Raw genomic sequence first — 13,363 nt, 5'->3', positions numbered from 1 at the left:
CGACCTTCTTGCTGTGAGGCGACAGTGCTAACCACTGAGCCACTGTATCACCCCTAATGTTTAAGTTTATAATTTTTTTTATATATAATTTATTATTCATATTCATATAATTATTCATATAACTCACTCATAAACTGTCAACAATTTATTTACTACATAATGTTTTTCATCTACATGCTAAATAAATCTTTTAGAATTGGTTTAAATAATAAAATACATACAGCCCAGTAATTAAATGACTAGAAAAACACAATGCAACATTATAAGAAACCACAAATGCTCTAATTTTACACCAAATATTTACAGCATTTGTCAGTAGAAAATAAAATCGTTTCATAAATATATGTAACAATATACTTGATAAACATTTTAAGACGGGCCCACGCAAGAATATGATCATTTTTGGGGGATCCAGAGATTCAAAATTTTCTGCACTATATTATTATTTCTAAATCATATGAAACGAAAGTGCTTAAAGTCAACAATGATATTTTAGTCACACTAATTATAGTTATATTCTCAGTTGAAACTAATTAATGCACTTTCTCCCAAAACTCTTCCTAAATGTTAAATACTTTAAATTACAAATCACTGTGCTTATTTTGATGAACACCATGGAATTATGATATATATATATATATATATATATATATATATATATATATATATATATATATATATATATATATATATATATATAAATAAATATATATATATATATATATATATATATATATATATATATATATATATATATATGAAACATCACTGTATTGAAATAGCCTAAAACAAGTAACTCATAAAGTATAAATAATAAAACAAATAAATAAATATATATATATATATATATATATATATATATATATATATATATATATATATATATATATATATATATATATATATATATATATATGAAACATCACTGTATTGAAATAGCCTAAAACAAGTAACATAAAGTAGGAGAAAGAAATACGCCTCAAATACTAATAAAAAAATAATCAAAAGATTTAAAACACGTATTGTTCCTATATGCTATATTATTAAAAAGTTTATTATTTCAATAAAATAATACATCTATTGTTTTTAAAACGTATTTTTGCGTGTAAAAATTACAATGTAGCTCAAAAAGTTTACAATAATATATCTAGTATGGTATAGAAATACATCATTCATAGATGGATTTAAACCATATATAATCAAAAAAGATGCTGATAAGCGGAGACTGAAGGTCGCGTAGTGACGTGTGTGCACGCGCGCGCTCTTACTCCTGATAGGTCGCGCGCATCAGGAAGCGTCTTTCCTCCTCTCGCTTTCCACTTTCACAACCGACCGACGACCTCCAGACTCACCGGTGCGATATTTCCGTTCACCGCGTCACCATCTGTCATCTGCCGCTGTCTCCTTCATCCGCGAACATCCCGAGAGCGTCCGCCTGCAGATCTGCCATTATGGCCGCCTATAAGCTGGTGCTGATCCGCCACGGAGAGAGCGTCTGGAACCAGGAGAACAGGTTCTGCGGATGGTTCGACGCCGATCTCAGCGACACCGGAGAGGCGGAGGCCAAGAGAGGTGGACAGGCCCTGAAAGGTGATCCGGTGTCCTTGTGTGTTTGACTGATCTCCTGCAGACAATAATGCAGTGCTGCATCACAGGCCTACACACACACACACACACACACACACACACACACACACACACACACACACACACACACCTCATCATACTGGAGTATTGTTATTATGGATACATACTTTGTGCAATATGTTCTTTCTCAATTCTTTAACGATTGTATTGTGTCTGGTCATTTTCACGTCAGCCTGATGTTAAAGTCTGATCAAAATCAAAATTTACAATGTTTATTTTATAGCGCACATTGTTAGACTTTAGGTGAACAATTATTTTGTTAATCCAATACTGCTTTGGTCATCTTTAATCAAAATCTGACCATTTGTCTTCTCTTTGTAATGGTAGACTTTCTGATGATGTCAGTTTGACGGCTTAGGTGGAATTTGTTTAGCCATGCCCACAAAACCGTTAAGCCTGCTTTATACTTATGCGTCAAGTGATCGGCGTGACCCACAGCGCATGCAACGCGCGTAGCTGTTCATTCATAATTCTGCGCGCTGTTTCCGTTGCTCTGCAATAACACTTCTGAAACACTAGTTGGCAGTGAGGTGTTTATGTTCCTCCGTGTCGAGTTTCTTCGCTGGTGTTTTGTTTTTTCTGAACACTTCCTTAATGTACAAGTGTCTCAAACTCGCTCATTTTGAGGCAGAAACTGGCTCAACTTTAACCATGAGGTAAACCCAAAACAAAACTTTCCATCTAGAGCTTCTTCTTCAGACTCCACACTTGTAAACAATGTTCCATCGGGCTCGCGCTGCTCTTGGTCCCGTCCACACTTGTCAGCGCTACCCAGCCAACCAATTACAGAGCTTGTGCTAGACGTCTTTGCGATTCATTCACACCAGACGCGGATGAAGCGCCACGTGAGTTTTTTTACATCTTAATTCAATGCAAAGAAGCGTATAGACATCCTGTGGCGCAATATGCGCAAATGAGGTGGTGCGAATGACGCAATTCGTGAGAATGAAGTGGCGTAAGTTGAGCGTTTTTCACGATTAACGCGTGAATTGCTCATGGTGTAAAATCTGAACTTCAGCAGACATTCACGTTACGTTAACCAATCATAAGCTTGCTCTTGTAGGGGCTTGATTATGACGTAGCGCCTGTTGTTGGTGTCCTGGAAGAAATCCTCCTGCTGACACCAGACAACAGCTCATCAAACTGGGCTCGACTCAATCTGAAGCACCGCTGAAAGAATCCATCATTCAGCTATAGTTTCTAAAGGAGTTTATGAGCTCACAGAGCTGGGTACACCTCTGAAAGGATCTTGTGAACTCGGACATGGCGTCAAACTAATTGACACTGTTTTTCAGCCTTCCTAAAGCACATGAACACAGCTACTCTCTCAATTAAAGTCATGTTAGCCATTTAGCAATGAATCCTTGCCCATGATGCAAATTCGTGTCTATTGTTCAATGAACGCGCGAATGAAACTAATAAATTCAAAATGTTTACGTGTTTATTTACGTATGAACATCGCGATTTATTCACGCGTTATGCATCTGGTGTGAACGCAGCATTAGATTGTGGCAAGTGAAAAATGAGAGGAGGAGCACTAAAAGAACGCATCGCCCCTTTTCAAGTTTTCGTTTCAATTGGAAACACGTCGTCATACTGGAATAAAATTCACAATAATTAATAAAAATTATAATTTGTCATTTATATAAAGTATGATGTTGAAACGCTTAATTTGCACTCCTACATAGTGAAAATAGTACTGTCCACATTGTGCTGATCTTCCTTATTTATTTTTGGATAACATGTATTTGCAGCAATACTTTGTGATTGCCAATGTTTTGATTGGTTGTCGTGGGTATGTGCTTAGTGTTTGTTTATTAGTTTGTAGTCGATCAAAATTTTTTAAAAAGTATCCGTACATTAGTGACAATTTCTCCCTTATTAGCATAAACAGCCCTGAGTGAGAAACAGTCATTAGAATTTTGAGCTGCTGAAGTTAATGTCAGGGACTAAGAAGATTATTAATGAGGAGATTTAGGATGCACAAATAAACACTAGTCTCCATAGACCAGGGGTCAGCAACCCGCGGCTCTAGAGCCGCATGCGGCTCTTTAGCGCTGCCCTTGTGGCTCCCTGAAGCTTTTTAAAAATGTTTGAAAATGGAAAAAGATGGGGGAGGTTAATATATATTTTTTGTTTTAATATGATTTCTATAGCAGGACAAACATTTTTAACGTTTTCAAATGCTGTAAAAGTGTTTAGAATTAATATTTAGTTACAACATTTCTGTCAACGAAGATTTGCGTCATAGCCTGCGACACACGTTTCTATCAGCAGGGCGGGATGCCAGGCAGGTGGCTGTTGTAAACAAACCGGGAGATAATAAAGCACGGAAAACCGTTCACAGATGGCGACTACATGAAGAAGTCATTCATCAACATATTAGAACACCTATTTGCAGACTTCAAAAACAAAACCAAGACAATACAAAAATTAAAGATATACCATTCTCCGGTAAACAGTGAAGGAAAGGGCTATTAAAATGGCAGTAACATCACCGATCAGCAAACCAAGGACATTCATTCAGTGCCAGTATACTCAATTGCCTGTACTGTGACCATTATTCAACGCGCTTTTATGCAGGTATGTGAACTCTGATGGACCACAAGAAGAAATTATCAAATTAATACCACTAATAAGACAAGAGGCTGTGCTGAAGTGTTAAAAAGACAACACAATAAACACCAACCACCTGATTTCAGTGGCTATTTAATCATGAAGGCTCATTATGTATTTGTAGAAAACTTAGTCATTTTTATAGTAGGTTAAAATAGCTACTATAGATACATACAGCATGTGTTTCCTTCATTATAAGGCTTATATAAGACTTTACATTTTTTTGTGGCTCCAGGCATATTTGTTTTTTGTTTTTTTTTGGTCCAATATGGCTCTTTCAACATTTTGGGTTGTCGACCCCTGCCATAGACTGAAACGTTCTCACACACTTTTTTCACAGAGATAACATTAGCTCTGTTTGAATTTGCCACTGGGGCAGGCATCTGTAGCTCCGCCCTCTTTAAAAAAAAGAGCACAATCTCATTTGAATTTAAAGCGACAGTCACTAAAATGCCACAATTAATAGTCAAGGGTCAGTTTCAAAGAGTTATAAACATTATTTGTGTGGTATTTTGACCTGAAACTTTACACACACTCTACAGACATCTTTGACTTATTTTACATCCTGTATAAAGTGTCATAGTAGGTCCTCTTTAAAATATTTTCCCTCATTCAATTTTTCTTTTGTGTATCTGTTAAAATAACCTGACACTATAGATGCTGTCTGATCTGTCCTGCAGATGCGGGTTACGAGTTTGACATCTGCTACACATCAGTGCTGAAGCGAGCGATCAGGACTCTGTGGCTGGTGCTGGACGGCATTGATCAGATGTGGCTGCCGGTTCACCGCACCTGGCGTCTGAACGAGCGGCACTACGGCGGCCTGACGGGTCTTAATAAAGCTGAAACCGCAGCCAAACATGGAGAGGCACAGGTCAAGATATGGAGACGCTCCTACGACATTCCTCCTCCACCCATGGACCCCGAGCACGACTTCTACACCGCCATCAGCAAGGTCAGAAAACAGACTCAGGGTTAAGGCTGATTTACACTTCTGCGTCAAGCACATATATGTTCTACGGCCAGGGTCGGAGCAAGCTGAACTGCCGCTCTAGGCAAAGGACGGTCACGCCGCCCTCAAACCTAAAGTGAAACTGGGGGGGGTCTATTCTGCCGCCCTAGACGCGGCTATAACTGAGGGTAGTTTAGGGGACGCCGCCCTCTCTATTCTGCCGCCCTAGACCCGGATATAACTGAGGCGCGGGTGGCGAGGGTAGTTTAGGGGACGCCGCCCTCTCTATTCTGCCGCCCTAGACGCGGATATAACTGAGGCGCGGGTGGCGAGGGTAGTTTAGGGGACGCCGCCCTCTCTATTCTGCCGCCTTAGACGCGGATATAACTGAGGCGCGGGTGGCGAGGGTAGTTTAGGGGACGCCGCCCTCTCTATTCTGCCGCCCTAGACGCGGATATAACTGAGGCGCGGGTGGCGAGGATAGTTTAGGGGACGCCGCCCTCTCTATTCTGCCGCCTTAGACGCGGATATAACTGAGGCGCGGGTGGCGAGGGTAGTTTAGGGGACGCCGCCCTCTCTATTCTGCCGCCCTAGACGCGGATATAACTGAGGCGCGGAGGCGAGGGTAGTTTCGGGGACGCCGCTCTCTATATTCTGCCACCCTAGACGCGGATATAATTGTGGGCGTGGGTGGCGAGGATAGTTTCGGGGATGCCGCTCTCTCTATTCTGTCACCCCAGACGCGGATGAGGGCGCGGGTGGCGAGGGTAGTTTCAGGGACGCCGCCCTCTCTATTCTGCTGCCCTAGGTGGCCGCCTAGGTCGCCTCTATGGAAGCGCCGACCCTGACTACGGCCCAGCCTTTGCACAGTCGCATAGCCCTTGCCATGGCCGACACTCTCAAACAATGTAACTACACGTCCCATTGCGCAAGCTTTGTGATTGGTCGGCTCGGTATCGGTTATGAGTGTGTGTGCAGTGATTCAGTGACTGATTCAATGCAAGTTTCAACAGATGCAATTTTCAATATCATTATAATGCATCCAGCTTACTTTTGTGATGTACAGGATATTGCATTCAATTCTGCAGTCACAAAATCTTGGAGGGACTAAAACATGATTCCTGAGCAGCAAATCAGCATGTTTGACTGATTTCTGAAGGATCACGAATACACTGAAGTCTTCTTGAAGTATTTTTGATGCAGTTTATTGACCTTATTCTGCGATGTGGAAGTGCGCTTCTCCTGTTTGCGATTTGCTTCTGATTCAGTTTCCAATGGTAGAAATAGCCGCATTTCCACTATCGCGTCTAAAACGAGCGAGCCAAGGCCAGTCACGTTTCCACTGTCACTTCCAGAGCTTAATCAGGCCAAAGCGGGGCTTTCTCGGGGCCAGCGGCCGACCTTTTTCGGCCCGCCAAATACATTGGCAGGGCTCAACAATAAGGACTGCCCGATGGCCCGGGGCCAGCGTGAGGGATGTTCGGGACAGTAGAGAGAATTGTTACTGGTCACAAAATTTGAATTTGCCTTTGACTATATTGTCAATTGCGTACATATATAAAGTTTTAGAATTGAGAAACAATTTGTGCTTTTAAGTCTTTGACTGTTTTGCCTTTTCTATGAAGTCGTAAACCCCATATTGCTTTTTGGTTCCTTTTATCTGATTGGATGTTGTGAGCACATTATTTCTTTACATAACCTGGTAAAAACCAGTTAAGTGAAGAGACGGCAACATCTAATGATGAGGCTAAAAGAAAACGTCGGTTTCTAACGTTGTGGAATCAGATATTTACATGGGCACAACACCATGAAAAAAATTAAGTGATGTTTTGCATAGTTTTCTGTCACTTTTAGGTCAGCCACCTTTTGTTTTGCAACAAAATACCTGCACATACAGCTTTATTTTACACCTAAATATTTTTTAAAAATTAAATATTTAAATTCTAGATTTACATGCAATATTTTTGACACATCATTTAAAATATGTGGATAAGAATTAGCTATTTTTTATTGAATTCTTTTTAGTGGGGCCAGTGAAAATTTTGGCAGGGCAAGTAAAAATCTGAACCAGTGGCCCAATCAGGCCAGTAGAAAATATCCTTAGCGTTGAACCCTGATTGGGCCAAAGAGGGCCAGCTGGTGCTTCGGGGCGGAGTGAAGGGAGAGGCAAACACTTGTTTTCCAATCGCACACAAGTACATGTGCCAACACATAAACAAATAAATAAATAAGGGAAAGAAAACATCTAGCCTTATAGGCTGACGTCTTTTTGCTTATAATAAAGTTTTAATTTATAGTGACATTATTTGCTGCGTCCTCCTCGATGTTTCAATAACGCATAATAAATCTTTACACCACATTAAAGACACAGCAGACAGTAAAGGTTGTCGAGAGTTTTTGTCAAGTTTAAAAGGTGTGTTTGTGCCTGTTTAGATGCCTGTATGTGTGTGTGAGACCGAGCAAAAGAGCGAAGTGTGCTGGTTGTGTGACGTTTGATTCGGGGGACGTTCTGGGGGCGGGGTTTGCGTGACGAGCTGCGAGCTACTAGCCCAGGGGTGGCCAACCCTGTTCCTGGGAAAGATTCCTGCCATGAAAATAGCCTTGGTTGCTGACATGGCATTAAATAAAAAATACATTACATTATCCCTGTTCCTGGAGAGCCACCTTCCTGCAGATTTCAGCTGCTACCCATATCAAACACACCTGAACCAATTAATTAGGACCTGAACACCACGTAATTACAGGCAGGTGTGTTTGATATGGGTTGCAACTGAAATCTGCAGGAATGTGGCTCTCCAGGAACAGGGTTGGTCACCCTTGTACTAGCCCGACAGTGGAAACGCGACATGATTTCGGCCTCACTGCTCGGCCTGGCCCGATAAAAGCCGTCTCGCACTGGCCTGACAGTGGAAATGCGGCTAATGAAAGTCTCCAGCCCAAACGATTCTAATGTCATACATCAAGAATAGAGTCAATAAGATGTTCAACTTTTAATTCTGTGTTTTGTCTGTGCAGGACCGGCGTTACGGGGACCTGACGGAGGATCAGCTGCCCTCCTGCGAGAGCCTAAAGGACACCATCGCTCGAGCACTGCCCTTCTGGAATGAGGAGATCGTCCCGCAGATCAAGGAGGGAAAGAGGGTCCTCATCGCAGCCCACGGGAACAGCCTGAGAGGAATCGTCAAACACCTGGAGGGTGAGAGGAAACATTAGGACCTGTTGTTTGCCACATCTGAGATATTACGAGATTCAGCATATATACTAGGGGTGTCAAATTAAATTGATTTTTTGATGCACCGTTGATCCAGATGTGAATGATTCAGTATTGGTTAAGTAACTGGTTATTACATACTGACATAATCCCATATCAGACCCCCGAGTTTTTCACGATTATTTTTGGCGATTTTTTTTTTTTTTTTTTTTTTTTTTTAATACAATTTTTTTTTTCAATAAAAATGACTGATTTTGTAGTGGTAATTCCCCAAAATGTGCGGACAACTTTGTGATAAAAAAAAAAATATATATATATATATATATATATATATATATATATATATATATGAAGAATTCAGATGCAAAAACCTCCGAATGCTGCCTGAAATTTCAGCATCCTTTGTTTATGCTGAGATATTTCACTTTAAAAATCAGGAAAAAGACTTACTCTTTGCCGTAAAAGTCATATTGCTGAATATATACCTGATGAAAACCTGATGAAAATAATCATTTTAGAGGAAAACTCTTCATATATATATATAAATAATCAATTTACCATATTAGGTAGCGTGCTATGGTAGGTGTGCAATCTGACACAATGACACATCATAAAAATAAAGCTTCTTTATATTGGTCTCTTGTCAAGACATGATCTAAAATCTTAGAAATTAAGCCAAAGGAAGGTTGTATAACTCTTATTTTTATCCACAAGCTTACTTTCTCTCTCTTAGATTTCACTCACTCACTCATCTGACATCATGTACCTCACTCAGGACGTGCGTTAGGGCTTCCCCTACCTTAATACGCATAAAAAACGGATTGTCGTAAAACTCGTCAATGGCAGGGAAGAGTTAAACGAAAACATTTATCCATTTTATAGACATCATAATACCAGGCATACATGTAAAGCACAAATGACCGTCTTTCAATTCGGTCACATCTAGATGCCGTCATCCTTGAATCAATCTCCATCACTGTAAGCTGCTTGCTTTTCTGCCTGTTCCACTGCTCCATTTGTTAGATGTTTCACACTATTTTTGCAGTCTGAAGCTCGTCAAACACACAAAACAGCCAGTTCAAGCCACAGGATGTCTAATCCCATCTTTGCATTGACTTCACTTGTCTGCGTCTGCTTACCTCACAGCCAATAAACAATTCCCCCACTTCCCGACCCTTCCATGTAATGTAATGATGGTGAGGGCGCAGGTGAGCCGTCATTTACCGAGAGACACTCAAATACATCACGTCTATAAGTCATGTAAAACAATTCATTGCAAACTGAGATAAATATATTTTGATTAAATGGTTTGGAATTGGATGTTATATGAGATTATTTTCATGTTTTGCAGTTAATTTGCGTTTAAATTCTGAATTTTGCAGTATTGTTAAAATTTGTGTCTTTTTGTTGATTTTGCGTTGGATTCAGCGATCGCGGAATCACGAGAAATTAGGGCACAGGTGTCAAACTCAGTTCCACTAGGGCCGCAGCTCTGCACAGTTTAGTTCCTACCCTAATTAAACACACCTGATCAAACTAATTGAGTCCTCCAGGCTTGTTTGAAACCTACAGGTAAGTGTGTTGGAGCAGGGTTGGAACTAAACTGTGCAGGGCTTCGGCCCTCCAGGAATTGAGTTTGACACCCCTGAATTAGGGAATCTGCCATATGCGCAATATCGCGGTAGCTTATTATAGTGAGGGAGGTGAGCACAAGTAATTAAAATGCTCCGACTAGATCAGCTGTGATAGCAGTGGCTATTCTTCAGTGTGCGATGACCATTAGAGCCAACCACAGCTCATTCTGTTCAGTGTGTGAGCACAATATCCAATCATAGGCATTTAAGAACTCGCTCGACAATGCTCAAAAGCGGGATTATTTACGTTATGGTCCTGTCGTCTTCTGTGCCTCTACTTCAGTTTTATTGATGCATGCTTTGAGCAGGTCAAAAATGTACCTTATGCATGTAAATATGTAATTTACTATGCTGAAAGTTGCAAATGGACCTGTAAAGTGCTTAAATCTGACTTTGGGGAGGGTGTAACGTTCCTAATTATACTGTGAATTAAATGTTTAGATTAATTAAGCAAGTTATTTTTCAGTTTAAAGTCAAACACTGAAATCCCTGTGCCCTACATGATGCATGATGATACATTATGTCTTATATAACGTTGCGGTGTGGATTATCCCCTGTGTTTCCTCCAGGAATGTCGGAGGAGGCGATTATGGAGCTCAATCTGCCCACGGGGATCCCCATCCTGTACGAGCTGGACAAGAACCTGAAGCCAGTGAAGCCTATGCAGTTCCTGGGAGATGAAGAGACCGTCCGCAAGGCCATGGAGGCTGTCGCTGCGCAGGGGAAAGCAAAGAAGTAGAGCCGGATTTCACAAAATCACCCTCAGAAACACAATCAGTGTTTTAACATGAGCCAAACCAATGATCAATCATTCACAAAACACTCTTAAAGAGACAGTTCACGCTTAAAAATACAATTCTGTCATCAATTTACTTATTCAAAACCTGAGTTTCTTCTATTGAACACAAATGAAGATATTTTGAAGAATGCTGGAAACCTGTACCCATCGACTTCCATAGTATTTGTGTTTCTTACTATGGAAGTGAATGGTTACAGGTTTTCAGCATTCTTCAAAATGTCTTCTGTTGTGTTCAATAAGACGTCTGAGTTTCTTCTATTGAACACAAAAGTAGATATTTTGAAAAATGTTGGAAACCTGTAACCATCGACTTCCATATTTGTGTTTCCTACTATGGAAGTCAATGGTTACAGGTTTTCAGCATTCTTCAAAATTTCTTTCATTGTGTAAAATAAGACGTCCAAGTTACTTCTTTGAACACAAAAGAAGATATTTTGAAGAATGTTGGAAACCTCCAACTATTGACTTCTATATTTGTGTTTCCTACTATGGAGGTCAATGGTTACAGGTTTTCAGCACTTTTCAAAACATCTTCTGTTGTGTTCAGCAGAAGACGTCCGAGTTTCTTCTATTGAACACAAAAGATATTTTAAAAAATGCTTGAAACCTGTAACCATCGACTTCCATATTGGTGTTTCCTACTGTGGAAGTCAATGGTTACTGGTTTTCAACATTCTTCAAAATATCTTAAGTTCAATAGAAGACGTCTGAGTTTCTTGTATTGAACAGAAAAGAAGATATTTTGAAAAATGTTTGTAACCATTGACTTTCATATGTTTCCTAAGTCAATGGTTACAGGTTTTCAGCATTTTTCAAAATATCTTCTATTGTGTTTAATAGAAGACATCTGAGTTGCTTCTATTGAACAAAAAAGAAGATATTTTGAAGAATGCTGAAAACCTGTAACCATTGACTAGAAAAAATGGAAGAAACTCAAACAGGTTTTAACCACTTGAGTGTGTAAATAGTGAGTAAAGTACTTTTTTGGGTGAACTGTCTCTTATTCGGGACCATCCTAATACAATTCAAACCGCTTGAAGTGTGTGAGTGTGAATGCGGCGAGCTGAAATTATGTTTAGGAGGGATTTTAGCTGTATTTAGTGCCAGTAATCCACCACTGCACATTTCAGAAGATGGCACTTGTGTTTGTCTGCTGTGGCATTTCATTGACGACTGTTGCCAGGCACCGACATATATTAATGATCAAGTGGGCTGCGTTTATTTCCCGGTCTTCGTGTGATTCATGTTTTTTTGTGTCGCTGCTCCGAAACACCCACAGAGATGATCTGGAAATATCCCATAATTCTCCCACATCTAGAGTCGAGAAGTGAGTTTTGCTTGGTGATTTGTGTATTAAAATGATTAGTCACTGATTATGTGGTTAATGTCGATGTATGTCGAAGTCCTGCTGTCGTTTGTGTGATTATAATAATGCATTTTGAGCCCGCAGATGTTCACCTTAATAATTCAATATTGAATATTGTGCCCCAGAATAATAATGACACTGTTTTTTGTTTGTTCCTTTAGTATTTTGCTTGTAAGTTATTTTGCTTGACTGAAAGACGAGAGTTGTGTGTTACAATGTGCAATCCCTAATAAATATTATTGGCTTACGCGAGCAGAGATGTGGTGTTAATGTGATTTTTTTTGATTTGTTGTTCATTTTTTTTTTTTATAATCATAGGACACAAACATTTATCAATGATGTAAGAAAAAACATAATGACTTATTGTAATAATAATAGTAATAATAAGACCTTCACATTTTTTTGCGTTTAAAGTCTGAACAGTTGCTGAAACTTTTATTCCAGTATGTCAATTTACTTCAAACTGAAAATGAATATTAAGTAGGGGGCGTGGCTTTTACATCATTCCCTCATAGCAAACAAACAAAGGGGGCGTGGCTAAGATTATTGTGGCTGAAGCTTAAACTGATGTCATCAGAAAATGAACCAGTCCAAATGCAGATGCTCAGACTTTGAATATTACCAAAACAAACTTTTTTCAGCAGATTACTGTGCACGGATTACATGTTTAACCTCAGAATAACAATGTGCGCTAGCAAAATAAACATTGTAAATTTCGATTTCACACAGACTTTTAAGTGATTTTTTTGTTAGTTGTATTAAAGCTATGGCTAATTTTTAGAAAGGCAACAGTAACTCAAATAAGCACCTGTCACAACCGAGGTCTGCAGAAGAGCATTTCTGAACACACAACACGCCCAATCTTGAGGCAGATGGGCTACAGCAGCAGAAGACCACACCGGGTGCCGCTCCTGTCAGCTAAGAACAGGAAACTGAGGCTACAATTCACACAGGCTCACCAAAACTGGACAATAGAAGATTGGAGAAACGCCGCACGGTCTGATGAGTCTCCATTTCTGCTGCCACATTTGGATGGTCGGGTAAGAATTTGGCATCAACAACATGAAGGCATGGATCCATCCTGCCTTGTATCAACAGTTCAGGCTGGAGGTGGTGGTGTGATGGTGTGGGGGATATT

At 39.9% G+C, this 13,363-nt stretch overlaps 1 protein-coding gene across 1 annotated transcript; it reads left to right on the top strand.

Moving 5' to 3' along the window:
* Window positions 1-1,323: 1,323 nt before the first annotated feature.
* Window positions 1,324-12,482, top strand: pgam1b (phosphoglycerate mutase 1b). Its single transcript, NM_201300.2, has 4 exons — window positions 1,324-1,590; window positions 4,944-5,218; window positions 8,231-8,411; window positions 10,630-12,482. The coding sequence occupies exons 1-4, from the start codon at window positions 1,452-1,454 to the stop codon at window positions 10,797-10,799; spliced, it is 765 nt and encodes a 254-aa protein (NP_958457.2). The 5' UTR covers window positions 1,324-1,451; the 3' UTR covers window positions 10,800-12,482.
* The last annotated feature ends 881 nt before the right edge of the window (window positions 12,483-13,363 follow it).

Source organism: Danio rerio, chromosome 1 (assembly GCF_049306965.1).
Source record: "Danio rerio strain Tuebingen ecotype United States chromosome 1, GRCz12tu, whole genome shotgun sequence".
Classification (NCBI taxonomy): domain Eukaryota; kingdom Metazoa; phylum Chordata; class Actinopteri; order Cypriniformes; family Danionidae; genus Danio; species Danio rerio.
Note: the sequence above shows the minus strand (reverse complement) of the source record. Positions and strands in the feature narration are given on the sequence as shown.